At 44.8% G+C, this 26,211-nt stretch overlaps 3 protein-coding genes across 8 annotated transcripts; 1 reads left to right on the top strand and 2 right to left on the bottom strand.

Annotated features, from left to right (window-relative positions):
* On the top strand, window positions 1-26,151 carry ralaa (RAS like proto-oncogene Aa). Of its 5 annotated transcripts, XM_086020260.1 has the most exons (7): window positions 1-62; window positions 268-407; window positions 16,698-16,932; window positions 22,334-22,546; window positions 22,633-22,841; window positions 22,922-23,096; window positions 23,201-26,151. In XM_086020260.1, the coding sequence occupies exons 4-7, from the start codon at window positions 22,433-22,435 to the stop codon at window positions 23,321-23,323; spliced, it is 621 nt and encodes a 206-aa protein (XP_085876386.1). In that variant the 5' UTR covers window positions 1-62; window positions 268-407; window positions 16,698-16,932; window positions 22,334-22,432; the 3' UTR covers window positions 23,324-26,151. The 5 variants fall into 5 exon arrangements, with proteins under 5 accessions (XP_085876386.1, XP_085876387.1, XP_085876389.1 ...); XM_086020261.1 differs by lacking the exon at window positions 16,698-16,932; XM_086020263.1 differs by lacking the exons at window positions 1-62; window positions 268-407; window positions 16,698-16,932 and adding an exon at window positions 19,023-19,140.
* Window positions 648-14,666, bottom strand: LOC147127158 (F-box/LRR-repeat protein 7). Its single transcript, XM_086020258.1, has 4 exons — window positions 14,295-14,666; window positions 10,274-10,363; window positions 3,005-3,610; window positions 648-2,795 (listed from the first exon to the last, which is right to left on the bottom strand). Exons 1-4 carry the CDS (start codon window positions 14,329-14,331, stop codon window positions 2,059-2,061), a joined length of 1,470 nt encoding a protein of 489 aa, XP_085876384.1. The 5' UTR covers window positions 14,332-14,666; the 3' UTR covers window positions 648-2,058.
* Window positions 15,945-20,885, bottom strand: med1l (mediator complex subunit 1-like). 2 transcript variants are annotated; one of them, XM_086020257.1, is made up of 16 exons: window positions 20,208-20,885; window positions 20,050-20,135; window positions 19,542-19,617; window positions 19,422-19,476; window positions 19,003-19,096; window positions 18,874-18,902; window positions 18,684-18,755; window positions 18,509-18,583; window positions 18,329-18,408; window positions 18,109-18,268; window positions 17,378-17,502; window positions 17,112-17,224; window positions 16,722-16,911; window positions 16,570-16,665; window positions 16,388-16,487; window positions 15,945-16,174 (listed from the first exon to the last, which is right to left on the bottom strand). In XM_086020257.1, exons 2-16 carry the CDS (start codon window positions 20,131-20,133, stop codon window positions 15,958-15,960), a joined length of 1,566 nt encoding a protein of 521 aa, XP_085876383.1. In that variant the 5' UTR covers window positions 20,134-20,135; window positions 20,208-20,885; the 3' UTR covers window positions 15,945-15,957. The 2 variants fall into 2 exon arrangements, with proteins under 2 accessions (XP_085876383.1, XP_085876382.1); XM_086020256.1 differs by having other exon boundaries at window positions 18,970-19,096; window positions 20,208-20,884.
* Window positions 26,152-26,211: the final 60 nt, after the last annotated feature.

The raw sequence follows: 26,211 nt of genomic DNA on the forward strand, positions 1-26,211 counted from the left end.
GTTAGCTAGCAGGTGCAGTGGGGGAGAGTGCTGCTAAACACCTACTGAAGCCAAACGAACAGGTAGTGCAACATCCACTCACCAAGCCAGAGTAAACAAAAGAAATATAGTTATAGAATATGAGAAAATGGCCGTAGGAGTACTTGCGAATAGACGAAAGTGAAGTCAAACTGGCAGTTTTTTTTCCCCTTTGTCAAATGAGAGCACTTAGATGTAAGGAACTGATGGGGCTCTCACAGTTGTTGATGTTTGTGCTATGCTTGAAAGAGGTTTTAGTGTCATCCAGAAATCATCTTGAAATGGCACATTTGAACCAGTGCAAGTCCAAGAGAGAAGCAGGCGGAACCATCAACCAGGACAAAGTTTCTAACCACTGGAAAAGTGAGAAGGACAGCCAGGAAAATAAGGTAATATGGGCATTCATCATTACATGCTGTGACGAGATGAGCAGTAGGAAATTTCCACTATTCTGTTAGCGCTTCTATTAGAACTGCTAATAAAAGCGGTGTAATTATGGCTTTGACAGACAAAGCACCAAGGTGCCGCTCACCGTGGTCCAAAGAATTCTCAGGGAGTTTGGGTGTGTGCTCAAACACTTGAAAAATTAAGGGGAACATTGGTAGATGGACTACAGTGAAACAAACTGCTTACCAAGGCATTCATGGACTTTATTGGCACAATTAGAGCAGCAAAGTGTTTGTGTGCTTCAATGTCCTTTAATTGCATGATGATTGTCACAAGCATATTGATTGTATTAAGTGTACTGTACAGGAGCGCTTTTTGTTGCATTATAAATAGTCCCATTGCATACAGAAGGATGCTCATTCCAAAACAGAATAATTTACAAGTGTCCTGTAGCAAGCTTCTGCAAAAATGTGACGTTTTTGTACAAGGTGGCCCTAAAATGTAGACACAATGAGATGTTACTGTGCAGAGTGGCCATATTTTTTTTTTTTCCAAAAAGTGCATACCTGCTGTACATAGGCATCTAGCAAAAGATGATGACCAAATATTTAATTTAATTCAATTTAATTTGCTTATATTTCTCTCTATTCAAAAGGTCATATATTTTAGACATAAAAAAAAACAAAAACAAAAAAAAAAAACAATTCCAATGGCTTTTTGTCATTGTTGGAAAAATGTTGCCTTTGACCCAGAAAGTTTGAGAACCTCTGAAATACAAAGTGTTAAAATGTCATTTCTTGAAAACATGGCTTCTTGCCTATATGTCCTGACTTTAGGGACACCCTTACAGAGCGCAAAACATGACATGAGTGGGGAAAAAAAGTAAATTGCGGTGACCACGAAATAAGTATATTGTGCACACAAAATGTTGGGTTTAACATCATTCCCATGAACAACTCCATGTAAGCAAATGGATCAGACCTCTGTTATACTGTGGCACTTCCAGACACAAGTGCCATGAGATGTGAGCCATCACTTTGCCGATTTTTTTTTTTTTTGTTTGTCTTGAGATATGAGCAAAATGTTGAGATACAAGTGCGTTTCAGACCCCAAACAACTACACGGCGGCAGCGAACTGGACATCCAGCCACCATCAATTCACATTGGCTTCCTTGCAGTGAAAGGGTTAGGAAAGTTCCCTACCTCATGTCAAGTGATATAATGTTAGTGTTTGAGGCACGTGTGGCTGCTTATAATCGGCTGCAACCACGGACACCAGCGTCAACGTTCCCATCGGGTCATCAGGTTGATTGATTGCCTCTCATGTTGTAACTGATTCCGAAAAATACGACATCAAGCTGGTGACATTTCATTTTGGTAATACTTCATCATGAATAGGTCACGGTAGCAATGTTCTGCCATGCATGTGCCTTTTTGGGAGCTGGGGGAGGGTCCTTTGAACAGAGATGTTCACTGCCAACATGGAGCACTGGTATGTCAAATTTACACTTGCAAGTCAAAGCAAAAAATGTCGACGAGTCACTTGTATCTCAAGGCACCACTTGCTTTCCTTTCGACAGATAAATATGTTAAATACATTCTGCGAGGCTCCGTTCAGGCGGGAGTCCATCTGTTTGTCAGTCCAACTGTTTGTCAATAGAAGGCAGGGTTGGTGTGCTCGATGACGCATTTGCGGCAGTGGCGTCGCACGAAGCGCAGTGCCTCTGGTGACACCTCGCACTCCTGCACGTTGAGCAGCTGCAGCTGGCAGCAGTTGGCGGCCAGCGCCTGCAAGCCGCGCCCCGTTACGCTCTCGCATGCCCGCAGGCTGACGCGGCGCAGACCGCCGCAGTACAGCGCCAGCTGCTCCAACCCGGCGTCCGAGACCAGCGGGCACTTGCCCACGTCCAGAGACTTGAGCTTGGGGCAGCTGCGCGCCAGGTGCCCCAGGCCGTGGTCCGTCAGTCCCTCGCAACCGCGGGCGTTCAGGTAGCGCAGCTTGGGGCAGTAGCGCGCCACGTAGCGCACACCCACGTCTGTGATGCGCACGCAGTGGGCCACGCTCAGGTAGCGCAGGCAGCCCTCCAGGCGGGCCACCTCGCGCAGGCCAAAGTCGCTCACCAGGCGGCAGTCACTCAGGCTGAGCTCGCGGATGGACGGGCAGTGCAGGGCCAGGTGGCGCAGCGCCTCGTCGCTCAGCCGCGTGCAGCGCCGCAGGTAAAGGTGCGTCAGGCGGCTGCAGTGCGTGGCAATGATGCGCAGGCCCTCGTCTTCCAGGCAAAAGCAGTCGGTCATGTCCAGGTAGTGGATGGATATCTGCTGGCCGTGCAGGGGGGATAGCTGTACCGACGCCTCCTGAGTCAGGCTGATGCACGTTACCTTGGAGCAGCCTGCAGGGGGGGTGTAAATGAGACAATGCTTAATAGTGACTCTTCACACAGGTGGAATGGTTAACATTTTTTCTCAACTCAATGTTATCTATAGACACAATAGGTCTAATCTAGTGTGGGATTACTGTAGAAAGGGAGACATTTGTGCATGGCTCCCATTCAGATGCGTGTGCAGGTGTCCCTAATGAATTGTCAGATGAGCCTACTACCTGAGAGGTCGAGGTGCTCCAAGTTGGGACATTGCGACACCACCTCAAACACGGCCTCGTTGGAAATGTTGTAGCAGCCGGCCACCTCCAGGCGGCGCAGTTCGGGGCAGCACTGGGCCAGCACGTGCAGCCCGCGGTCGGTGAACCGCTTGCAGCCGCTCGCCACCACCGTCTCCAGGGTGAGGCACACATTGGGCGTGTCCTGGCACAGCCGGTGGGTCAGCACCCGCACGGCGCGGTCGGCGTGCAGGAGCTCGCCGGCGAGTCGCACGGTGCGCCACAGCCGCGGGTCCCACACCAGGTTGTACCAGCGGCGGCACACGCGGGCGCAGCGGCACAGCTGGTTGGTGGAAAGGTGCGAGAAGATCTGCAGCAGGATGCCGTCGGGCAAGAGGTCAGTGGGGGAATGGCCCCTGGAGCCGCGGGTACGGGTGCGTGCGCCTGGCTGAGGGTGGACCACGGCCACCGTCTCAGAGGCGGCGGCCGACGAGGACGACGATGTGGAATTGGTGTCATGGCCGTTGCTGGACAGTGCCGGAGAGGACAGAGACGACGACTTGAGGCCTGGACTGGGCGTGCTCAGCGTCCTCGTGCTGGAGTCCAAACCTTAACCGCCAGGACAAGAAGGAGACGCCAAAGAAATCAAAGATTGTAAGACGTTCACCATGACGTCACGCGTTCTTCTAGGTGGCAAGACTAAACAAACCGTTCCATGTGTGGGTCCAAAACTGGAAAGAAATTCCTTGTGTGTTTTAAAATACTTGGCCACGAAAGATGATTGTGATTTGGGCTATTAAGGCATCAGAGACACGACCACATTGTGGCCCCCAGGCTGTCCGTCAGCCGAGTTGTACGCCGCGTGTCAGCGTCCGCCTGATGAATGGACGCCACGCTGGCCCTAATGTGGATTTGTGTGTCGGTATTGTCAGCGGGACAGCGACATCCTTCTTGCCAGATCGCTATTCCAGACCCGGACTCCATCTCGGAGTCTGATGACATCCGCAGACTCTTCTGGAACAAGTCACCTGATTCGAGGCTACCTTTTAAAAGATCTCTGCTGAGCTTTTAATCTCACGTCCAAATGTAGGCAAAGTGTGCTATGGTCACTTTCACACGGATTCCCGGAAAATTGGCAGAGATGATCAGCTCATCAGCAAGCTTTGCAGAAGCCTGCTAATGATCCTGATCATTTGAATCAGGTCTGTTGGAGTAGGGAGTGTGACATCTAAAACAGGCTGGATAGGGGCTCTTTAGGACCGGACTTGAGCTTCCCTGTTGTAAAAGAAACGATACACTAAATATTCACGTTGCGGACATGAAGTCCATTTTCTTTCAATCAGATCCATTGGTACATATCTGCATGTTAATGAAACCCAGTGGCAAGACTAAACGCCCAAAATGGCATGAACAGAAGTGCACAGTTTGCACGACAACACTTTTTGTCTCCATAACAACTCCTGATGAAGAACATGTGATGTGACCGAGAGGACGTTGACTTCATTCATGAATAAACTAACTGGAATCCGCGCGCGGCTGCCGTAGCGATGCAGAAATGGCGTGTTTACGCACATGCTCGACCGCTCAACGTGCCGCAGGAAATCGGAGGAGAACGAGTCAAACATCTGGTCTTTACCTTGGAGGAGGAAGCGGACAGCGGCGGTGGAATGAAAAGAGCCGCTCGCATGCATTCTCAATGCGCGTGCAGCCACACTAAGGCATGCTTGGGCTGGAATCATTTGCCACTAATACCCAAATCGGATCCACAGCAGCGCGGGGCAGCAGGAACCAATTAGCTTCAACTTATCCGCCGCTTGGCAGCCCCATCTGGATGGCGCTTTGATACGAGGGGTCTTGTGTAAATCAATCGGGGTGTGATCACTGAAGACGTTCCGCTGGAAATTTGGTTCCTACCTTTTGCATACTGTTAATTTTCCATGTACACACAGTATGTTATGGATCTATTTGAAAGGATATCCATCCATCCATACCGCTTATCTACATTATAATGAACTGGATGAACTCATGAACTACAGATCTTTTCAAAATGTATTAACCTGACATTCATAAATGGACGATTAATCCTGAGTAAGTTCTTTAGAGAAAAGGGGCAAATGTAATTTTAATGTTTTACACAACTCGTTTTTGGAGAAAATTCTCTGACAAGTTTCTACGAAAACCTTGTAGCACCTGTAGAAAAGACAGACATGTTTATTAAATTTGTCTATTTTGTGAATTTTGGATCACTTTAGAAAAACTAATCATATTTGAAGGTGAAAAAAAAAATACATTTAAGCAATTTTATTTCGGTGAAAAGTCAAAATGTGGTTGTAATTGACCCCGGCGGTATGTAAGGGTTAAATGAATAAGTGAGGGTGAAGAATGAAGAAGCACAGGGTTGGATGGGATTGTTTGTGGTTGTTATAAAAGAAGTGCGAGGAAATGGAAGGAAGGAAGATAAATTGGCAGGAGTGCCTGCAGACTTTAGCAGAGATGGAGACAAGTGTACGGGCAGGCTCGCAGTATGACTACAAACTCAAGCTGCAGGGATTCTTTTCAGGCCCGTCCAACGCAGTCAAGTAGATGGAGCTGCTTTCAAGACCTCTGCCAAGTGCAAAAGCACCAGGTGGGAAGTTTTCTGCCTGCTTTTTAAAAAAAAAAAAGTACTTGGACCATCTTGACAATAACTCGTGGAGGGGTCATGCCTCGACCAAGGAAGAAATCATTTAACCTTGCTGGAGATCCACCAGGATTTTTTGGGCAATCCGGATACACAATCGACGGCAGACATGGCTTATCCTGCCTCCGTTGTTTACCACTTCGTAATGTGAATTACAAACAACAACAGAACTAGAGAAGAAGACCTCTGACTGACAATTACTTCCAGTAGTGACCCTGTGACATGCGCTATAGTCCTGATAAGATGCAAGGAGGTACTCTGTTTGCTTTACTTGGAGTTTTCTTTAACCTTTTATGACTTCAACACGAACATCTTACACCATAAGAGCTAGAAAATAAAACAAGCAAAAGCCCATTAATCCATGCAACTTGACTCGTAATATTTAGCGACATAAAAATAAGGCGTCAAAAATGAAACTCCAAAATCTCACCACAAACATTCTTTAACTTGTCACTTTCAAACGGGCTAAGTATCTGTGATCTGTGGGTCTGTGCACAGAACTGTACTGCCATGTGCTGTCAAATCGGCAGTTTTCCTTTTTCACATGCCTTCAAAATAAACCTTCAGCTCCAACAGGAAGTAAGAAAATAAAAGATCCATGATTATACCAAATAGAGCAGGTAAAACTGTTGTCCTGTACAAGGGGGGTTGTGGATTTCCATAGGTCAGAGAGATCTCATGATAACTAGTTACTAACTTTCACCCCAAGTGTGAAAGTGTGGCGTCAAATTCTGTGAAACAAAACATGCATTGCGGCAAGCTTGTGAAAGAAAACATCCAGCATGCAAAAAACACCACGGCCTGCCTTGGATTTCAATTGAATACATGGAAGTCGATGTTAGCTTGCAGTGTGGCGGCCGTGCTATCAGCAAAGCCTTCACTACAGGAAGCGCTTAGGTCACAGCACAAGTCGCAGGACAATAGGCGCCGCTGGGGCTGTTAGAATTCCGGCACTTGGACAGGAAGCAGATTGCTCTGCTGCGTGCAACTCCCACAGCCGACCTTCATCTGGACCACAACAATTCTCACACTTATTCAACCTCCAACCAACCATGATGAGGTCTTAAGAAAAAGAGCTTTGTCACGTCAAACCAAGATCCCAAAAGCCAAAGGTCTGTGGTGTTATCGCTGATATTCAGTGCCACATCTTTACGTCCTGCAAGTTTCCATGTGAATGCGTCCAACATCTCTTCTATTAACTGACCATTCAGGCAAAAACGTCTCTTGTCGAGACAAGTTGTTGACATGGATCTTCGGGACAAGTCTTTTTCCTCTCTCTTTGTCCTCGCTAGAAAATAATGCTTGTGCTGTATTTGCTCGGCGAGACAGACAAATGGCACCAAAACATAACCTCCTCGGCGAAGGTAATGACATGCTATCACTTTGCTCCCGGCACCACTGTACCTAATTACAACCCCGCGGCGGTTCTGGTGGGGCTGTAAAAAGATTTGATATGTATTCAACTCGTAAACATTTGGGAGCACTGTTTGGGGAAATGTGTGTTAAGCTAATTACAAGATGTACAATCTGTCGTGTAGTCAAGCCAGGGGTGTCAATCAATTGCGACGAGGACTGAAACTACCCTGACAACTAGGACAAATGTCTCCTTGTTTGTCCTGAACACTTGCTTTGTAGGGATTGTTCAAGACTAGATTATTTGAGGGGGGTCTAAAGAGTCCATTGAGATTGTCCATAGCGGCCAGAACAACACAGGTGCTCCACAGGCCAAATCTTAGAAGAGACCAGGTAGAATTGCAGCCACAGGCGTCTTTCCCAGCTCCAGTCAAGAGAGCCCTCTTGTCACCGACGTGAAAAATGGCACTACGAAACAACAAGGCCGCCGCTTCCTCAGCAAGACTTAGTGCTGCTCCTCCTCCTTCACTAAAACAACTTCTCTCCTCTTCTTTTTTCCTTGCTCTCCCTTCTTTGCTCTGACTTCCCAAATGGAAGCGAGGATAGCTGATGGGAGAAAATCTTGAAGGAAAATAGCTTTGGCTTTCATTTCCTCTCTGCGTTCAGTGGACACCAACTTTCCAAGAACGTTTTAGAAGCTAATTCTCAGAATGGTGGGCATTATTATGTGGCTTGAAATTGAGAGAATGGAGTCGACAGCACGATTCCTTCTAATCCTTCATTGGTCACCAAAATTCAAATTTACAGTACAGTCAATCTCTGTTTATTGTGGGGAAACGTTCCAAAACCACTCGCAATATAGAAAAACCATATAAAAATGCTTTCTAAATAGTTTTATCCCTCCTATGTGCTTTAACCTCATTTAAAAACCATAAAACATACTTTTTTAAAGTATTCTTTAGTACCTGTTCTCATTCTCTCCCTATCAAGTGATTTACCCGGTGCCAAATAACAAAAAGGAAGAAGTAGATCATGTGAAACTGGTACCAAAAATTAGTATAGCAGTAGTAGTAATGTCAGTGTATAATATCCAATAGCCATGTTACTCTACTACCAGTGGGACTCCTGCCAATACTACGACTAATATATTATGGTGATAAATAAAGAAACGTTTTTGGCTAAACCTCCACAGGTTTAAGCAAGTACCCAGCATGTTCAATGGCCGTCCTTCAGTATCAGCCACTAAATCTACGCCAACGCCTCCGTGACAACTTGCCGCGCAGCTGTAAGCCGAGCGGAACACATGCGACGTGCATTAAGTTCCACTCCACAAAGACACATTTGTCACGCTCAGCGGTGCAACATGGAGGGATATGCAGACCTCTCGTGAAACCATGAAAAGTCACATTTTCAACATATTTGGACCATAACGCCTTCCATCTCGAGATTTTTCCCAGCAGAGGCGACTTAGCCCAATGGCGACAGATACAGTGAACACCCATTTACTGCGGGGGATATGTTACAGACCCACACACGACACCATATACCAATCTCTACTGTGTATCGCTTAATCAAATTATTGCCGGGAGTTCTGCCACACTGAAGCAAGACAAAAAAGGTCCGCCCTAATCCACAATTCGGTATTCTTTCTCATTCTATTCCAATGTTCACTGAAAATAGAGACCCTTCATTGGTGGAACTATAAAAGACAGAATTGTCCTGCTAGGGGTACACTATACCCTCAAAGGTGGGAACACTCCTGAACATTCTGGACCTAGAAAGGGTACAAAATATTACCTTGGAGCCCAATAAACAGCTTTTTGGGTACATTAGCATTGATTGTACCACACAGCGAGAACTCCAACTAGCTCAAAATCCCCACGAAGTCAACACACAAACAAAAATTTTAAAAAAACTCAGGCGAAGCAAACGTGACAGCAAATGCCACACGGGGCACATGGTAGAGTGTGAATACTCCGTGTGTGGCGGGGGAAAGGGCCCAGACGACTTCCTGATTAGTTTAGAGGACCACAGGACTTGGTGGGCGACAACTTTGTGATCTGCACGTGTGCGTGTCTACTCGTGGAACACTACGTGTACGTTCATAACAAGGGGGGGGGAGTAAGGGGGTGCTGGACTGCGGCAGCGGTGGTTGCAGACCATGTAATTACTGCCACTTAGCGTGGAGAACAAAATAACACTTTCAGTCATAACTCAGAAGGGGAACGGTGCTCCTGAATCCTTCGCTAAAAGTTGATGGACCGGAATCTCCCTGTGGACACATCCACAAATCAAGTGAAACCCCGTTTATCGAGGGGGATACGTTCCAGACCAACCCTTGATAGGTGAAAATCTGCAAAATATTGTAACTCTGTAGGGTGACCATCTGGTCCTGCGGGCTACCGATGTGGTCCTTGGGGGCTGTCTAGTGCCCGCTGGTGGCCCCTAATTTAACCACTTACTAACACACACTGTATACAGCAGAGCAGTATGGGGGATATGCTAAATACAGTTTCTAATAGTATCCAATAGAGAAAAAAATAAAATAAAAAGAAGGAAACATGTTTTAAAGAGATTTATCGTGCTGGTATACAAGTAAATGTTTGGCCACTAATACTAAGACCTCAGAGTTTCATTATTCGCCGTTTGCATAACGTGATTTTGATGAGGAGACCAAAGGCACTTCATAGTAGGGGTGAAACAAGTCCTTGAGTAATTTGAATACCTTGATAGACATGAATACCTTGGTAAGCTTTTGTTTTGTAGTTGTTCCCAGCAATGCGTGGTGGCCTAGTGTCGATTCAGTAACATTTTCAGTAGGACGAAAATATTCAATAGCTGCAGCCCTTCTTTTTATTGATCTTGACCCATGGGGGACGGACTGCAAATAGCCAACGGGCCGTAGGTTGCGCACACTGTCTTCGATGAAGCTAATGGAGTACCCTGAGAAAGCAGTGACCATTCAGTGTCTGTGAACTTTACCTTTCGTTCCCTTTCGCATCTCTGTTTGATATACTCAGTATTCGTCTTGAAGGCCTAGTTCTAACAAGTTCCTACGAGTGTGCGTTTGAATGAGGGTAATCCCAGGAACACCCAGGTTCCTCTCCAAAAATAGGTAGAGCGAAACGTGGATGAGGAGGGAAGAGGGCCGGTGGGAGGAGACAAAGAAGAAGAAGAAGCAGAAGAAGTGGGGGGAGAGCGAGCGGGGAGTCGGGTTAATGAGCACCAGATGCTTTTACCTTCGCTGGGAGTCGCATTCTTGGGAGCTTTGGTGGGCGTGTGATCAGTGCTGGAACTTATGTCCGACGAGATGCTGGAGCTGCCTTTGCCTGCAGAGGAGCACAGTGACAGCTTGAGGATGATAAACTCTTTTCTGGTCTTGTCATGTCCGCCTGCTTGTTTTATCGCTTTTGTGACACCTATGTCACATTGCCTTGGCTTTTTCCTCGCGGCAGTTTGATACTTGGAAGCAGAAACAAACAGTTGAATGCCTTTCAGGCATTCTCACCAGCAATCAATCTGTTTTAAAAAACGATGATTGTGGTACTTTTTAGCTCACACACGCCTCTGCTCTGCCAAATGCAAGTGCTTCACATCACGGCCTTGGGAATTTACAGCTCGGAGCTTATAGTGATTGGACGTTCAAGGAACCAAGTACAACTACTTTGTCATCGTACTTAAAGTTCCTGTAAAGTGAAAAATGGCCTAGGCATAAGACTAGCAAACAGAGGCACGGCAAAGTGCAGCTGAAAGGATTCAGAATCAGAAGTGGGTAATGTTTTTTTTGCGCAAGTATTTTTACTTCTACTTCTGCCACCTCTTTTAAGCTAAGCTTCTATCATGAAGATTTAGGTCGAGCTCTTCTAACGCATGGACGAAGATGACTTGTCTGCCACGGTGACTGCAGACTGCCTGTCTGTCTGTCGGCTTGTTGTTTATGGGGTTTCATTCCTCTGGCGGGTTCATAAATGCAGCCCTGTGGCTTTCCCGACACGGAGTACGCGCCTCTCAGCCGGCACGATAGGCCGGAGACGTTCGTCCCCGGCCCTGAAGTACAGCAAAGCTACCAAAGGTTCCGTTTGGTATGCAAATTTGGGCTTTCTGTAGAGTGTACCAAGTCAGGTAAGGCCTGTTGATTGGTTGACAGACAATGATCACTTGAAGAATGGGACAAAGACCAAAACCAAAGCTACAGTAGCACCTTGACCAACATGTGCCCCAACTTTTTGTAACGACCAGTTGAAGTTTACTGTAAAACTGCCACATGAATCCATCCATCCTTTTTCTATACCGCTTATCCGAAAGTGGGGGTTGACTGTATCGCTTGATTATGAAAGCAAGAAGACAAAAAGGTGTTGACATGGACTGCATCTCGCGGTGACATCACTGAGCAAGAAACATCTGCTGCACTTGAGACCAGCCGCGGCTCGGATAGGCAAGGTCGCCTTTTTTTGTCACATCCAGACAGAAATGATGCAACCAGAGAAAACTTTTCTAATATTTCGCCTAGTATGACTTTTCTCCGCCCTGCAGCGAAAAGCTCTGCTGGGAGCTTGTGGCTTTGCGGATTCGTGACAGACCGATTGTTTTGTGTGTGTGTGTGTGTGAGTCCTTCGTGGAAGAAGGAGGCCGTTTGAGAAAAGTTGCAGTGCCTCACAAAAGTTAGTAAACCACTCACATTTTGGTAAATATTTGATTGTCTTTTCATGGAACAACTCTGAAGGTTTGACACAGCTACAAAATTTATTGTGCCCTCAACAGAACTCAACACACATTTGTTAATGTCGTAATGGCTTTGTGTTGCGTTATTTTGTAGCAAAGCACTGTAGCAAAGTATCCTTTTCTTCATTCAGTGCTCTAAATATTTACCAAAATGTGAGGGCTGTACTCACTTCTGTGAGATATTGTATATGTATTACGCACCGGTAGAGGGTTGCCGCGTAGCAGAGCCGCTGACGAGGATGATTAATTGCCAAGTCACACTTGAAAACAGATGTGGACAGAGAGGACAGGGGCCGGCGAAGTGTTATGATGACAACGAAAACGCATCGCTTCCTCACCTCCCGTCACTCAGTATTGTGCATTAGTCATTTTGATGTAATACACCAATTAATATCGCACACATAGTTAGCAGGAGTACACAAAAAAATACAACAATTCATGTATGCTAATTTCCTTTAGCCTCTCTATGGTGTTTCGCATTATAGGTTAGCATTAAGATAGCTGACGTTTTTTGTTTTTGAGTGTCCAGTAAACTTCATCAGGGAGTAACATACAAAGAGCTTGAAGCAAAGCTTGAAACGTTCAGTTTTCTATGACATGGTGACGTCATCTCTCAGCATCAAACCCTTGAAGGCGTCGCAGGTTTTAAGTGGAAATATACCAAATGGGGAGACCGGGGGCTGACATCATCATGGCGTGCGTCCACCTCCGTCCTCCTCTTGCTGCCGCTTTGGTACAGCAGCCCATTTTTAGACTACAGGCAAGGCTGCCAAACTGAGAGCGGCACACGGGTTTACACTTGTTGACATGCGCTTTGATGGATTGCTCTCCGTGGCTTTTAGGATTTGAAACTCACGACACAAGCATCGGCTCAAAAATGTGTCAAGTAAACTGGACTTTGCGAGAGACGAGTCCAGTCTTGGGGGACCCTCCGGCCGGTCCAGTTCCTTGGGAACACTGTGTGGCGGCACTGTTATTTTAAACATCACAACTTCCAATCTTTTTCTCCGCCGGTATTGACTTAGGACAGGATCACGTTGGAATGTTATTTATCCAAACATTTTGGCTGGGAGGACAGAAATAACGCGGCCCGAGATTTTGGGGGAGTGAGTCCACGCTGGAAGATTAGGCCTTTGAGATGATAACGTGGAGGTGAGGTTGACATTTCAAGTTGGGAGATTTTATCGCTGTTGTGGAATGGGAGTCTGGGATTGGAGTTATCACAACATCCACGCTTAAAAAAAAAAAAAAAAAAAGTCTCAAGTCGCTCCCCAGATTTGGACTGCATTCCATTTAGGTGAAGCACTTTCCCTCTGTTTATCTGCAAGATGGAGAAAGTTCTCTTGGATCAGCACAAGTAGGACAAAACGGCTTCGGTCCCCAACTGTACTTAAGCAAGCATGCGGTGCGAGAGTCTTTTAATTTCCTCAAAGTGATGTTATGCAATAGTCGGCCATTTTTTTACAGCGAGAGAGTGAGAACAGGCATGAAGAAATCCTATCATTAGTGTGTTTTAGTAAGATTTGAACCAGCCTCTGCTAATTCTGCACATGCGCAAAAGGGTTTGGAGACCCGACCGCTGCCTGTACAGGGATGAAAGCTTTGCTTTGCCAGATTAAATTCCTCTGGCGGTTTTGCATGTGGCGTTCAAACGACAGCAGCGAGCAAAGAAATGTCAGGAATTGTCTCTTATCATGAGTCGCTCGTGCCCTTTGAACCCGCCTCCGCAGTGTTAAAGGAGTAGTTTGAATTGTCAAAATTACTGAACTATGCTCATATCTGTTAGCCCATCTAAGGCATTTTGCATGATATGTTAGCGTAAAACCAAAATGGTTTCTGAGTTACATTGTTTGGTTGAAGTTCAAATATACGGTGTATCATTCTTTTTTCGTTTCGTCTCAGTTCTTTAAAATTCAACTGGGAGTGACAAATGGCTTGAAGCAAGTGTGCATCGAGTCTTTTTCTTTCCTCTAAGTGATGTTATACCACAGTTTCCCGTTTCTTGACAGTGAGTGTGTGAACAGGTGCTAACGAACACTTTGTGTTCGTGTAGTAAGATTTGAACATGCCTGTGCTAAACTTGCACATAAGCATGCACTTTCCATGATGATTAACAGTAATTATTTTTTTGCATCTTACAGCAAACACTGCATATATCAAGATGCAACCTTAAATGTGCATCATGCAGGTCCCTTCATCATTTTGAAGAGTAACTTATTTGCTACCTTAACACCTAACTGTTAATGCTTCTAGTGCCTTTTTGCAACAGAAAAGAAACTTCAGTCCAAATAATTGGTGCCAATTCTACCTTGCATTCCTTACATTTGCTTTGATGCTAGATTTTTATTTATTTACTTATTTATTTTGCACATAGAACAACATAAATGCAAAAAGGTGTTCTTTAAATGCCTTGAACGTGTCCCCTTTTTTGCCTCGTCCTCTTTAAAAGATGAGAGCCATTCAGATGTGTATTTTAGTCATTTCGGGCAGAGGCACACAGTTTTCTTCAAGTCATTGGCGCTACTTGGGAGCACTCACCCTCGCTTCCATACAGTTTTCCGTTGTTGGCACCCATTTGAGAGGACACATAGTCGAGCACCAAAAACTCGAGCGCAGATTCAAAAAGTCCGAATAGTTACTCCAGATGTGGACGCGAGAAGGACGCCTCGCGGCCCGGCCTTCAGCCTCTTCTTCTTCTTCTCCTTCTCCTTCTTCTTCCAGCGGTGCACGGCGCGTCTACCTCCTCCCTCCCTCCTCCTCTCCTCTCTTTTTCCCTTTTTCTGCGCATGCGCACAATACGTCTCGAATAGAGAACAGTGGGGAGAAGAAAAAAAAAAAGTTCTGGAGGTGTCCTAAATGGCAAGCAGCTGTTGTCGTCTGCCTGCCTCGATAATAACGTGCAGGGTCGTCGTGCACACGCAAGAGCTCGGACTCCGCGGCGTGCACGAATCTCGCGTCCTGCGGATTTAAAGGGACCGCAGCGCGCAAAACCGCCGAACTGCAAGTCTGCAAACAATGGGCGAACATCGTAATTAGAAGGACTGCGGCGAGAGAGTGGTCATTTGAATATAAAAATGTGGATATAAATAGATTTTTTGTTGCGAGTCACAAAGTCAAATGTGACTTGAGTGGTGAAATCCTACAGATGGCGCTGTAGTGTGAGGGGGGGGGGCTAACGTTTTCTTAAAGTTGCTGAAATCGGCGTAAACAAGCCTATTCTAAACATGAATTGTATAAAACATTTCACCATGATGTCACATATATTTCCGGGTAGCAAAAACTGATTGCACCGCCAGTAAACAAACTTTTACAAGTAATTTGACGGAGAAAACGGACTAAAAGACTGCAATAAAAAGACTGCAATGATTTTTAAAATTAGTAGATTGAATGTGTGAAGTGGCAGTCAAAAAGATGTTTCGTGAGCTACGTTTACTCAAAAATGGTGGAAACTCACACAATTTACATTATCACTGAGGAACCCGCTAATTGACTTTTCTGCTGCTCCAATTAATGTCTATTAAAGACTATGAAATGATTTAGTTTAGCTAGCAGACTAGCCTTTATGTTTTGCTAAATGACACAAAGAAAAAAGAAATATCGTAGACTTATTTCAGGTGGGTCCAAAACACATCCCTCTCAGTAATTTGGCTTTCACTGCACTATTGCTTCTTTGCTTGGTGTCCCCACTGATTAGCCTTCACGCAAGAATGCTAGCTGCCATTTGCTGGATTCTCACACCAAGATTGAGGAGGGGGTGGTGTTCAACTGTAAGCAGAGAATGGTTTTACCGCACATTTTGGAATGTTTCTATTAATAGGCGCCGCACAGGTCATTGGATACCTCCGCAGAGCAGTTGTCTGGTGGTGACGTACTGAATCCATGCAGGCCAATGGCACAATACACCGATTTGTACCCAGGAACATTGCATTTGTTTGGGGAGTTTTATTGTGCTTAGTGCTCTTATCTTGTGTTGCTTTGTTACCTGCCAGACTCTTAAATGTCGCACGGTATGATAATTAAGAGACACGGGGTATTCAAGCCTATGCTGATTTTGATGGGAGTGGGGAAACTGGCTCAAAATCGGTCCTGTATGTGTGCACCCATAACTGTAACCAGTGATCATAGATGCCAATTAAGCAGAACTGTTTATTGATCATTCAAAATATATGCACTCAAGATGGAGGCAAAGTAGAGCAGTCAGTCAGTGTGGTAGGGTGCCCGTGGGTGCGTCGGTGTTGGCAAGCACCCGGGTCGAGCTTTTCACCAGTGCACTTTGGGAGACAGATGAGGACGATGACGTGTCTTCCATGAGTCCGTACAGGGGAGTCATGGGGTCCTTTTCGGAGTCAGGCATTGTGGCGGCGGCGGGTTTCATCATTTCGTACAACGCTTGGAGGGTCAGAGGGATGGACATGCACCTAGAAGAAAACCAAACAGTCAAATAATTGAATATTCAACTCTAATTTTCTGTTTTAGTGCACAGGCCAAAGCCACAAATCAAAATACTGGGTTCTGTATGTTGAAGTAAGGGGTGGATCTTAATTTAATTAATTAACGTTTCTCTTGCAGTTAGAAGAAGAAAAAATATCTATCTCTGAAATCTAGCATCCCGTAACACAAAAGCAGATAACCTCTTCATGATGCCGGAGACTTCCTCATCCAAGGAATCTCCAATCCCCGCTCCATATAATCTGCACATAATCTGGTGAGAATCTGGAATGCTCACCAGCACTGTCAACAAGCAGAATATTCATTCATTCAAGTTAGCAAAATGTCGAAGACTGAATGTTCTTGTGCCATCAGAAAAGCTCACAAATGGCAAGCGAGTCTTTGTCTGGCCGCTGGAACGTCACAGAGAAGTTGGTGTCAGTCTCCGGACGTACCTCAAAATGGTGACGGTAATCTGAAACTAAAACAATATACTTTATGACCTCCTCCAAGGAGACTTTGCGCAATCTTTCCTACCTGGACCTTGGGACATGCAGCTCCTCAGTAAGGCGTTGATGACGCACTGATGCCTCAGCACCTCCACCAGGCGTGGCACGTGGGCGGCGTGGGTGAAGGGAACGCCGTCCGTCCCTGTCCCTGCGTGGGACGCCGCTTCCCACGCCTCTCCGGGGAAGACGTACCTGTGCGTGACATCACCGGAAAGAGGCTGGACACAGACGCAAATACAGTGAGTGAGACTGCGTATTTGTCGGGGAGATTGAGAATTATTGACCAATGCTTAAAGTGGCTTCCCTATTTGATGACTCAATGTTAATAGTTGAACAAACGTGCCGTGATATAGTGGAATCATAAGGCTTGCAAAATGACAAGGCTTGGGGTTGAAACTCTTTTCTATATTGTACATACCACAGTGAAAAAAACATCCAGCTCATCCTCTGGTCTGCACTGACTTATTGAACCTCGAACCAGAAGATGGTGAAATTGCGCCCACTGCAAGTTGATGTCTGGTACTGCAACTTCTGGGAAGGGAAGAATGCAGATAGGCCACATGATAGCATATGGAAAGCAGTTTTAGCATTTGTTTCAAAGATGTCAGTAAATAAGGACAAACTATTAGTTACAGTTAATTCACTTGTTTGTTATAACAGTTTAAAAAAAAAAAGTGTACAAACCTGTAATCTGGTTGATCTTGTGAACAAAAGACCTCAGCATGGGTACGGCCGGTTTTAGGCGGAGTACAAAGCAGGCAGGAAACGTCTCGTGCGGCACTTCGCTCGTCGGGAATAAGACAGGAAAACTGACAGGAAGCACTTAATTACTTGTGCGATATCAACAGAGTACTTTAAGAACATATGTTTTAATACGTTTAAAAGCGGAAGTCAACCAAAATGTCTTCTTTACAATAATGTGTTCTACACAGGTCTACTAGTCTCAACTTGATATTCTGATTGATATTGTGTTTGTGGAATATGAGTTATGCCGCAAAATGCACCTGTTTTCATCCATCTCAGGAGGCGGCCATTTTGTCACTTGCTGTCCGCTGAAAATGACATCACAGTTGCTCAGGGCACAGGGAACAACCAATCACGGCTCACCTGTTTTCTGAAGCCCAGTCGTGATTGGTTGTTAGTGAGAACATGGCTGCCCCTGAGATGGAGAAAAATGGGTGGATTTTGCTTCTTAACTCAATCCACAAACACAAATGTAATCAGAATGCAGTGTGCAGACATACAACCTATCATTGTGAAGAATTTTAAAGGGGGTTGACTTCCCCTTTAAAGGCAAGTGGAACGGATAAAACTGGAACATTTATTTTCATGGTCTCTATACATCACCAATTTTCACCAATCCCTGATAAATTTGGAACAGTAACAATGGGATGCAGAATTAAATCCGACTTTACCCTCCGGCGTCCAGTTGCAGAGGCAGCGGGACGACTGAAGCCATCTGAAGTTTGTGTGTCACGTGACTGGAGCTCACAGCCACCTGGGCTGCCTGCTTGTCTGGAAAAGTCACCCCGTCACCAGTTGATGGAGAGTAGAACTGGATGGTCAAAGGGCAATCTGAAAGAACAGAATTTGTATTAAAAAAAACATTTAATTCTGTACTTTGCAATCATTTACCTGCTTTTGCAGCTTGTAGACAGCCAAACAAGCTGTGGTTAATATTGTCCATCTGGTGGTTTATGTTGTCGTTTGGCACCCTGGGAGCAGATTAAAAGACCCCCACCCCCACACACACACACAAAATGTGCAATTCACTCGCATGTCAACGGGCCCCCGAAACAACTTGAATCCCCTCACCTGGGCAAATGCGAAATCGCTTGTATGTCTTTCACGAGGTATTGTAAAGCTGTGAATAGTTTCAATTTCACATCCCTGAGAGGACAACAGAGTGGTTAAAAGGCAAATGTCACAACTACAGAGTCAAATATTTAAAAAAAAAAAAAAAAAAAAAAAAAACTATCGCTTTTAATACTTGTCTCCGGGGATGTCATACTGGCTCGCCAGGTCTTTGAGTTTGGCGGAGAACTCTGAAAGGTTTTTTGACCTGTTATGGGCAAACATAGAGCAGCATGTTTAACCTGCTTAAGCCACTATATTAGATACACCTGTTTAAGAGATCAAAGGTCAGTCGAGGTGTCCCTAATAAAGTGGTCCCAGCTTACCTGAGCGGCTGCAGGAGGACCTCGCTACTCTGCAAGACATTTCTCGCATCACAATAGAATAAGTCATGTAAAAAGAATTTATTTGCCGTCACGCACAAAGGGGGCTCCTCCGTGCGGCGCCACCTTGACCTCGTCCACGGCGCCGCACGACAGCAGCGTCACCTCCAAGTAGAACAGGTCAGCGCTCAGGTAGCACGTGGCCTCTGTCAAGTGGAAGCCCATCCTGCAAGTCACATTTGAAGCTGAACAAAGCCACGGGGCACAACGGTAAATTCTTGATCCAGCTGCCTTTGTGTTCGGGAAAAACCAACTTGCTATGTTAGCATAGCAACTGTTACCATTTCAGCAAGAGTCATTTTAATTTCATTTCTTAGCTTACTGTTTTGCATTTTTATTTGTGTGTGGTAGATTTAATTTTTTGGTCGTTTAGTTCTTTAAAAGTAGTTCCACCAGCGAAGCCCACTTGTCAATAAATCTTTCACAAACACAGATTGAACGCGGGAGCAGGCACAGTCAAAACTGTAACCCAGAATTTTCCTTGTTATTACCCTTGCCGTTGAGCCACTAGCTCCAGATGAGATCTCATGGCGTTGATGGAGGACACTAAAACGCACACAATCACGACATCAGCTGTGTTCAGCCAACACAGTTTATTGCTCTCTGTTTACCCTTAAACACCTCCTGGAGTCTTTCCAGGGCTCCAACAAGCGGCTGGCAGGGTTTGGAGTCATCTCTGGATTTGTCCTATGGCAAGATAAAGAGGAAGTGTGTGTGCGCGTGTGTGGAGAATGAGTACGCAAAAGTAGCTGCACAATAGAGCAGTTGTGTGACAAAGGCATCCTTGTGTAAACACACTTGGCTTCCCGCCTGCCACACAAAGCATATACAAGAATATTGACAGTGAGAGGGGCTTTACATGCACCTGTTTAACTCTTTTAGGTTTAGTGTTTATAGTTGCAAGCAGCAGAACATGATAATTGGCGCATTTGGGGTAATAGCTGAATCTAATGGGAGAGCATGTGACACCCTTCATGTGCAGGCCACTTGCAAAACAAAGGCCTGAATGGGTACGATGCATGACCTCACAGTCCGTTGGCATCATAAACATTCAACAAGCCTGCCATGCAAGTTGATGTGTTGTAGTGCGGTGAATTCCCAGCTCATAAAATGACTTACCATGCATTTTCTAACCAGCTGGAAAGTCTCATTCCAACTCTTGGATGCATACTTAGTGTGCAGCTGTGATAAGATGGAGCTCATCACTGTGGAAATGGTTCATTATTGTTTACAGCAGTCTGTAAAAGCAGAATTTATGCACATGTTCTCACAATTACCTGCACTGTGTAGATTTTTTTTTCTGTTGCCTGGTACCTCCTGCTCACGTGCAAGCCTTTTATAGAGGTGAGCCAATTAATATGGGTCGGTGAGTTTAAAACATTTTATTAGCTAACGCACTTTGGAAATACTAATAATACAGACAGGCAAAAAAGATGGCGGATATATGATCATTTGATTCATTTCAATTACAAATTAGCTAACTGGTCTTGGGAGACAGGGCGGAGGCTCACGAAGTCGAGTGAAGCCGAAAGTAGCCGAGTGTATGGCTAACGCTCTGGCGAAGGCTCGCGAAGCCGAGTGAAGCCGAGTATAGCCGAGTGTGGCTAACCATAGGAGCTCTATGGATACAGGGAGGAGGCTCACGAAGCCGAGTGTAGCCGAGTCAAGCCCAGCCCGTTGCCTGTCTTTCACATAACTGCTGCTAACAGCTCGAGCTAGCTTGGGGAACTAGCCATGAGCTAACGAGCAGCTAGCAAGAAGTCTCTTTTTTACCCTTTTACCCACGGCAACTCAAAGCCTCGCCCGAGCTGGGACCGACGTGAACGTTTTCAAAAACTCCGGTAGGTTTGGTTTAATCTGTCACGAAGTCCCTCGTCGCTTAGCATCGTTCACTTGCTATTAGCTGCTGCTTAGCCTGCTGCTGAATTGCCCGAGTGGCCGCCGACGTCCGTACCGGGCGGTCAGGGAGGATCCGAGCGAACATCTGTTGCTGTGTGTGGCATTTTCTCCTCAGCCTTTGTCCGTCATAACAATCGGTTTCTTTCATTTTATTTTTATTTGAATGACAACGCTCATCTCGCTGGTAAGGCTGAGGGTCATTTTAGTCGCTACACCGCCCACTGTGCATCAAACAGCTAGCTAGTTTTTCTGACATTATTTTATTTCTATTTTTTACCTACGGCTGTTCACTAGTCACCTGCTAACTTGATAATAGAATTGCTAGCACTTGTTCCTTCCAGTTCATTGACTAGTCGTTGTTCATATCGTATCGAACACGTCTGGAGGTCCGAATAATGTTCTAATAACTTACTTGTCACTATAATAATATTAATTTTAAAAAACAAACAAACTTGGCAGCCAGGTATCACGTTACAGCACTGCATTACGTCACATTTTGTGGTTCTTGGCAGCGGTTAACGCAGCCATTCAAATTGTTCTTCCAAAAGGTAGCCATTCAATTCATTTAAAACAACACAAGTGACTAAATATTGACTAAAAATGTACACAACGAATAGATTCAGCAGGATCTAGCGACTTGTGTGCTTTTTCTACTTTAGTGTAAACCTATCAAGTGTATTCATGTTTGTTAAAGATTTCACGTTTTATAGCTCTCTGGAAAGAACTGGTTCATCAGTGTAAACCAACATCCTTGTGAATGTATATTTTGAATTTGATGTATTTTATACTGCAGTACATTGGTGAGTGGTTTGCACATCTGCCTCACAGTTCTGATGTTTAGTGCTTGGATCGCAGCACTCGCCTTCCTGTGTGGAGTTTAAATGTTCTCCCTGTCCTTGTGTGTGTGTGTGTGTTTTTCCAACCCCAGGTACTTCAGCTTTCTCCCACATTACAAAAACATAAATGTTTGCTTCATTGGGGACTCTGAATTGTCCATAGGCGTGAATGCGAGTGGAAAGGGTTAAGTGCTATGCAGCTCCCCATGTCTCTAAACAGGATATGTGCAGGAGAAAAAAAGAATAGTACAATAAAAAAATTAAAAAAAACATTCAATGTAGTCTTTCTTATCCCAGAATTGGATATTTTCAGGTTGCCAAGTAATGTTTCTCCACCATGAAATGACCATCTCGAAAGCACGTATTGCATTGATTCCATGACCTAATGACTTTTGCGGGTTTATCCTGGCTTGTGTGCGCACAAACAAACTCCTCAAACCTTTACGTCAACTGTAAAAGGGGCGTGGCCCTAAAACAACTGTTAAAAGTCCTTCCAGCAGGACATTTCACCATAATGTCACATTTTTCCGGATTTTCCTACTGTGTACACTTATAATGAAATGTCCTATACCAAAAGCCATAAAGGCACTTAACCCATCCAAGTCGAGACAGGCATTCATGGATGAAATGATGAAAACTATGCTGCTCTTCTTTTTTGTTTGTTTCAGGGATTTAAAGCCTCGCTGCTGCAGCTGGCATTGTTGGTCTAAGTCACACGGCCTTCATTTCACAATCCTCCCCCATCGGATCCCTTGCTACGCCGAGCCATGGCAGCTGCTAAACCCAAAGGGCAGAATTCTTTAGCCCTCCACAAAGTGATTATGGTGGGCAGCGGCGGGGTGGGGAAGTCGGCCCTCACGCTTCAGTTTATGTATGACGAGGTAAGCGCCCGTCGGATTCTCGTGGATGTTGTTCAAATTCTTCTCGCCGAGCTTACTCCCGCCGTTCCCTTTGGCTTTTGTGGTAGTTTGTGGAAGACTACGAGCCCACCAAAGCAGACAGCTACAGGAAGAAGGTGGTGCTGGACGGCGAGGAGGTGCAGATCGACATCCTGGACACGGCCGGGCAGGAGGACTACGCGGCCATCCGCGACAATTACTTCCGCAGCGGCGAGGGCTTCCTCTGCGTTTTCTCCATCACGGAGCTGGAGTCTTTTGCGGCCACTGTAGACTTCAGGTATGACGCAACTCAAGAAAATGTCACCGATTTGTGAAAATGAACAATCGGTATTTTAACACCTTTCTCCTCCTCGGCAGAGAGCAAATCTTGCGAGTGAAGGAGGACGAGAACGTTCCCTTCCTGCTGGTGGGCAACAAGTCGGACCTGGACGACCGGCGGCAGGTGAATGCGGATGAGGCCAAGACCCGCGCTGAGCAGTGGGGGGTGTGCTACGTGGAGACCTCGGCTAAAACCCGAGCCAACGTGGACAAGGTCCGTCTAATGAGCGTTTTTTTTTTTTTTAGTGTCTTCTCCTCCATCTAGCAACGAACGGGAGAAAGTGACCTTCATTTTTTTTATTTTTTTTTACCCCTCAGGTGTTCTTTGATTTGATGAGGGAGATACGGGCGAGGAAGATGGAGGACAGCAAAGAGAAGAACGGCAAGAAGAAAAGCAAAAGTTTGGCCAAGAGAATCCGGGAGAGGTGTTGTATTTTATAGTGGTCAAACAGCAACGACATAACAAACAAAACAAAACAAAAAAGCCAGAGAGCTGCTTGTGTACATAATATACATTTCTCAGACTTTTTATTTGAAAGCCCGCCCTCCCCCGCCCATCGCTGCACTTGACCACGCGTCAGGGAGTCGTAAGGCGGCACTCATACGCTCAAATTATCAATGTAGACGGTCTCTTCCTCCGCTTGTTGAAATTAAGCCGAAAGAGCCTTTGGTGGGGTACACACATACAGATTTAGAACCCATGTTTTAAATGTGAGGGATCACACATGATGAGGAAAATAAATGAAAAGTATGTTCGTGAGGCTTAAGTGTATGAAAAAAAATCCCTGATCTAGAGCGATGATTAAAAAATCTATGCCTTAGTGCCTGTTCTCATTACGTCGCTGTCAAGAAATGGGAGACGATCATTTAACATCACTTTGAGAAAAGAAGACCTGCGCAGTTCTCCAAATCAGAAGCAAAGTGTGCCTGCTAGCTGTTTTTGCCATTCCCTGTTGAAGTTGACTAAAACCGACACATCAAACAAATGGAAGGCGGCTAGCTTAATGCTAACCCGTAATGCAAAACGCCATAGAGGGGCTAGGGAAATTTAGCATTGTTGATCATTCTAAACTTTGTGCTGCATTAACGCGCGGAGATCAGCAACACATACAAACAGAGCAATATTCAGAGGCATAGATTCTCTGTTCTGTGGGAACGGCTGCAGTTTAGTCAGGATGCTCAAATTTGGCCTGGTTGTTGAGATGTGTGTACCCCGCTATAGCTGCAAACACACCTGCAAGTCACTACAGCAACTTGGAAATGATACAAGGTGAGAAGTTATTGTCAGATTTAATCAAGTCCTGCCAGGAAAATGGGAATCATGTTTTTGAGTTTTCTTTTTTTTGTTTTTTTGTACCACCACTTTTGACACTATTAACCACTATTTACTTTTAGTTTTTTTTCCTTCCTCTTCATCTATTAACTCCTCATTAAAAGCGCACTAATGTTCCAGTTTTTCTTCGCCTGAATCATCTCAAAGGCACAAATAAGTCGCACATTTCAACCATTGTTTTTTTTTTTTTTTTTCAACCTTGCGTGTAATGATTGTGATTAACTTCTTTTTTTAAATTATTATTAATACTACTTATTGTTTTGTTTTTGTGATCAAGTAATCTTTGGTGCTCCAAGAGGCCAGTCGAGTCGCACTATGCTGGCTGACATCACGAAGGTATGCAAAGGATTGCATCCATGCCAATTTGACCAAACTGTTTTTTTTTTTTTTTTGTTTGAATCACTATGTTGCGTATCCTTCTCATTGCTTTGTTTCTTAACTGGGCTAACCTGGAATAAACAGATATGGCCCTGTGAGAGCATTTACAACTCTTGAAAACGAAGAGCACCTTGAAGAACAGACAAAATTGAATCCACAAATGCTCCTAAGACATGTAGAATAAAACATTCCCCCTATTTGAAGTCCCTTATTGAATTAAACGATTTCGGGACGGGTAGAAACGAGAGCTCCTCTCAGTCACCAAAGACAACTGCTAGCTCTTATTTGCAAAAGTGCCCACATTTTCAATTGAAGTGAATCTGGGGGGAGACGAGCTTTTGTGTACAGTGCACGCCGCTGCCTACCTGCTGTCCGTGTTGAATGTCGACCATCCCGAGTGTGACGCTGCCCATCGTGTGCATTTACTCGGCTGAACTTATTCTTACGTTTCAGCCAAACACAAAATGGTCAGCTGGCTGACATTTTCGGGATGAAACCACTTTTTGCATGATTTGATGTTGTCGAACAAGGTGCAGAATCCGCAAAAATTCACATTCATTACAATTATGCCTTTTAAGCCCGATATCGCTCACTTTTTGCGAGTAGTGTACTTACAACGAATTGTCACTTTTAGAATCCATCAAATTTGCCCCTTTGTTCCCTTCTTTTGCTAATAACTGAGCCACTGCTGTTATTATGTTCAACCATTTTCTACAATAAACACAACGGATGGCCACCACTGGAGACTATGCAACAACAATATGAATAAAAACCGGAACTACGTTTTCCTTTTCAGTTCACGTTTTTAAAAAAATCGCTTCTTTGATTGCACTCATGTCACCAAAAAATGCGAAAGAATGCCCGTGGTATGTATTTATTGAAAAGCACACAGTGGTGGGAGTGTTTTAAACTTTTATGTGTTGAGGTAAAGCCAATAATTTAGTCAGTGTGTGAGAACGAAAGATAGAATGTTTTTTTTTTTTTTTTTGAAGGGCTAACCTCCAGCACACGGCACCTCCCCCCTCGAAAGAGACAAATGTCGACTTTTTAAGAGTAAAGACTGAATAGTGTACCTCCTCCATCGTCACAGTGTGCTCTCGTTGCTAAAACTACTAAAAAAATAATAATTATTTAAAAAAAAAAAAAAAAAAAGACCACCGTAGTGCTTGCTGTCATTGGCTTAACAGTTGAATCATTGTTAGGGGATTAAAAAAAAATAAATAAATGTCCGCCTTGAGCCTGTGAGTTTATTTCTATTCCATCTTAAGAGTGTGATGAGACTGCCAATTCAAAGACATTGTTTTGCCTTTTTATATTAATGCTATATATATTTAAAAAATAATCTATATAGTATATGTCTGTTTTGCTGGATGGTGGGGATGTTTGCCATGATTGAAATGCTACCTTCATGTTAACTTTTACTTTTTGAAACATAACCACTAATGTAGCCTATAACTTGTCTGTTCGTGTGCAAGAGGTGACGCTTACATTTCAATTTTTGTGCGTGTGTGTGCGCGTGTCTTATTTGGAAATGGCAAATAAAGTTGATATGACTAACCGTAGTGACTTTCTATTGTGTCCGTGTGAAAGGATACATTCAACTGAATGACATGAAGAG

This window comes from Filicampus tigris, chromosome 21 (assembly GCF_054856515.1).
Source record: "Filicampus tigris isolate MCC_2025a chromosome 21, RoL_Ftig_1.0, whole genome shotgun sequence".
NCBI classification, from domain to species: domain Eukaryota; kingdom Metazoa; phylum Chordata; class Actinopteri; order Syngnathiformes; family Syngnathidae; genus Filicampus; species Filicampus tigris.

Excerpts from the sequence above, each read along its gene's own strand:
- med1l (XM_086020256.1), bottom strand. The coding sequence starts at position 20,133 with ATGAGCTCCATCTTATCACAGCTGCACACTAAGTATGCATCCAAGAGT. Across the intron at positions 17,225-17,377 it reads CAAGATCAACCAGATTACAG|AAGTTGCAGTACCAGACATC; the intron begins GTTTGTACACTT and ends TTCCCTTCCCAG. Across the intron at positions 16,912-17,111 it reads TGGATGTTTTTTTCACTGTG|CCTCTTTCCGGTGATGTCAC; the intron begins GTATGTACAATA and ends GTCTGTGTCCAG.
- LOC147127158 (XM_086020258.1), bottom strand. The coding sequence starts at position 14,331 with ATGGGTGCCAACAACGGAAAACTGTATGGAAGCGAGG. Across the intron at positions 10,364-14,294 it reads AAAACTGTATGGAAGCGAGG|GCAAAGGCAGCTCCAGCATC; the intron begins GTGAGTGCTCCC and ends GCTCCTCTGCAG. Across the intron at positions 2,796-3,004 it reads GGAGCACCTCGACCTCTCAG|GCTGCTCCAAGGTAACGTGC; the intron begins GTAGTAGGCTCA and ends CCCCCCCTGCAG.
- ralaa (XM_086020260.1), top strand. The coding sequence starts at position 22,433 with ATGGCAGCTGCTAAACCCAAAGGGCAGAATTCTTTAGCCCTCCACAAA. Across the intron at positions 22,842-22,921 it reads GCGGCCACTGTAGACTTCAG|AGAGCAAATCTTGCGAGTGA; the intron begins GTATGACGCAAC and ends CCTCCTCGGCAG. Across the intron at positions 23,097-23,200 it reads CCCGAGCCAACGTGGACAAG|GTGTTCTTTGATTTGATGAG; the intron begins GTCCGTCTAATG and ends TTTACCCCTCAG.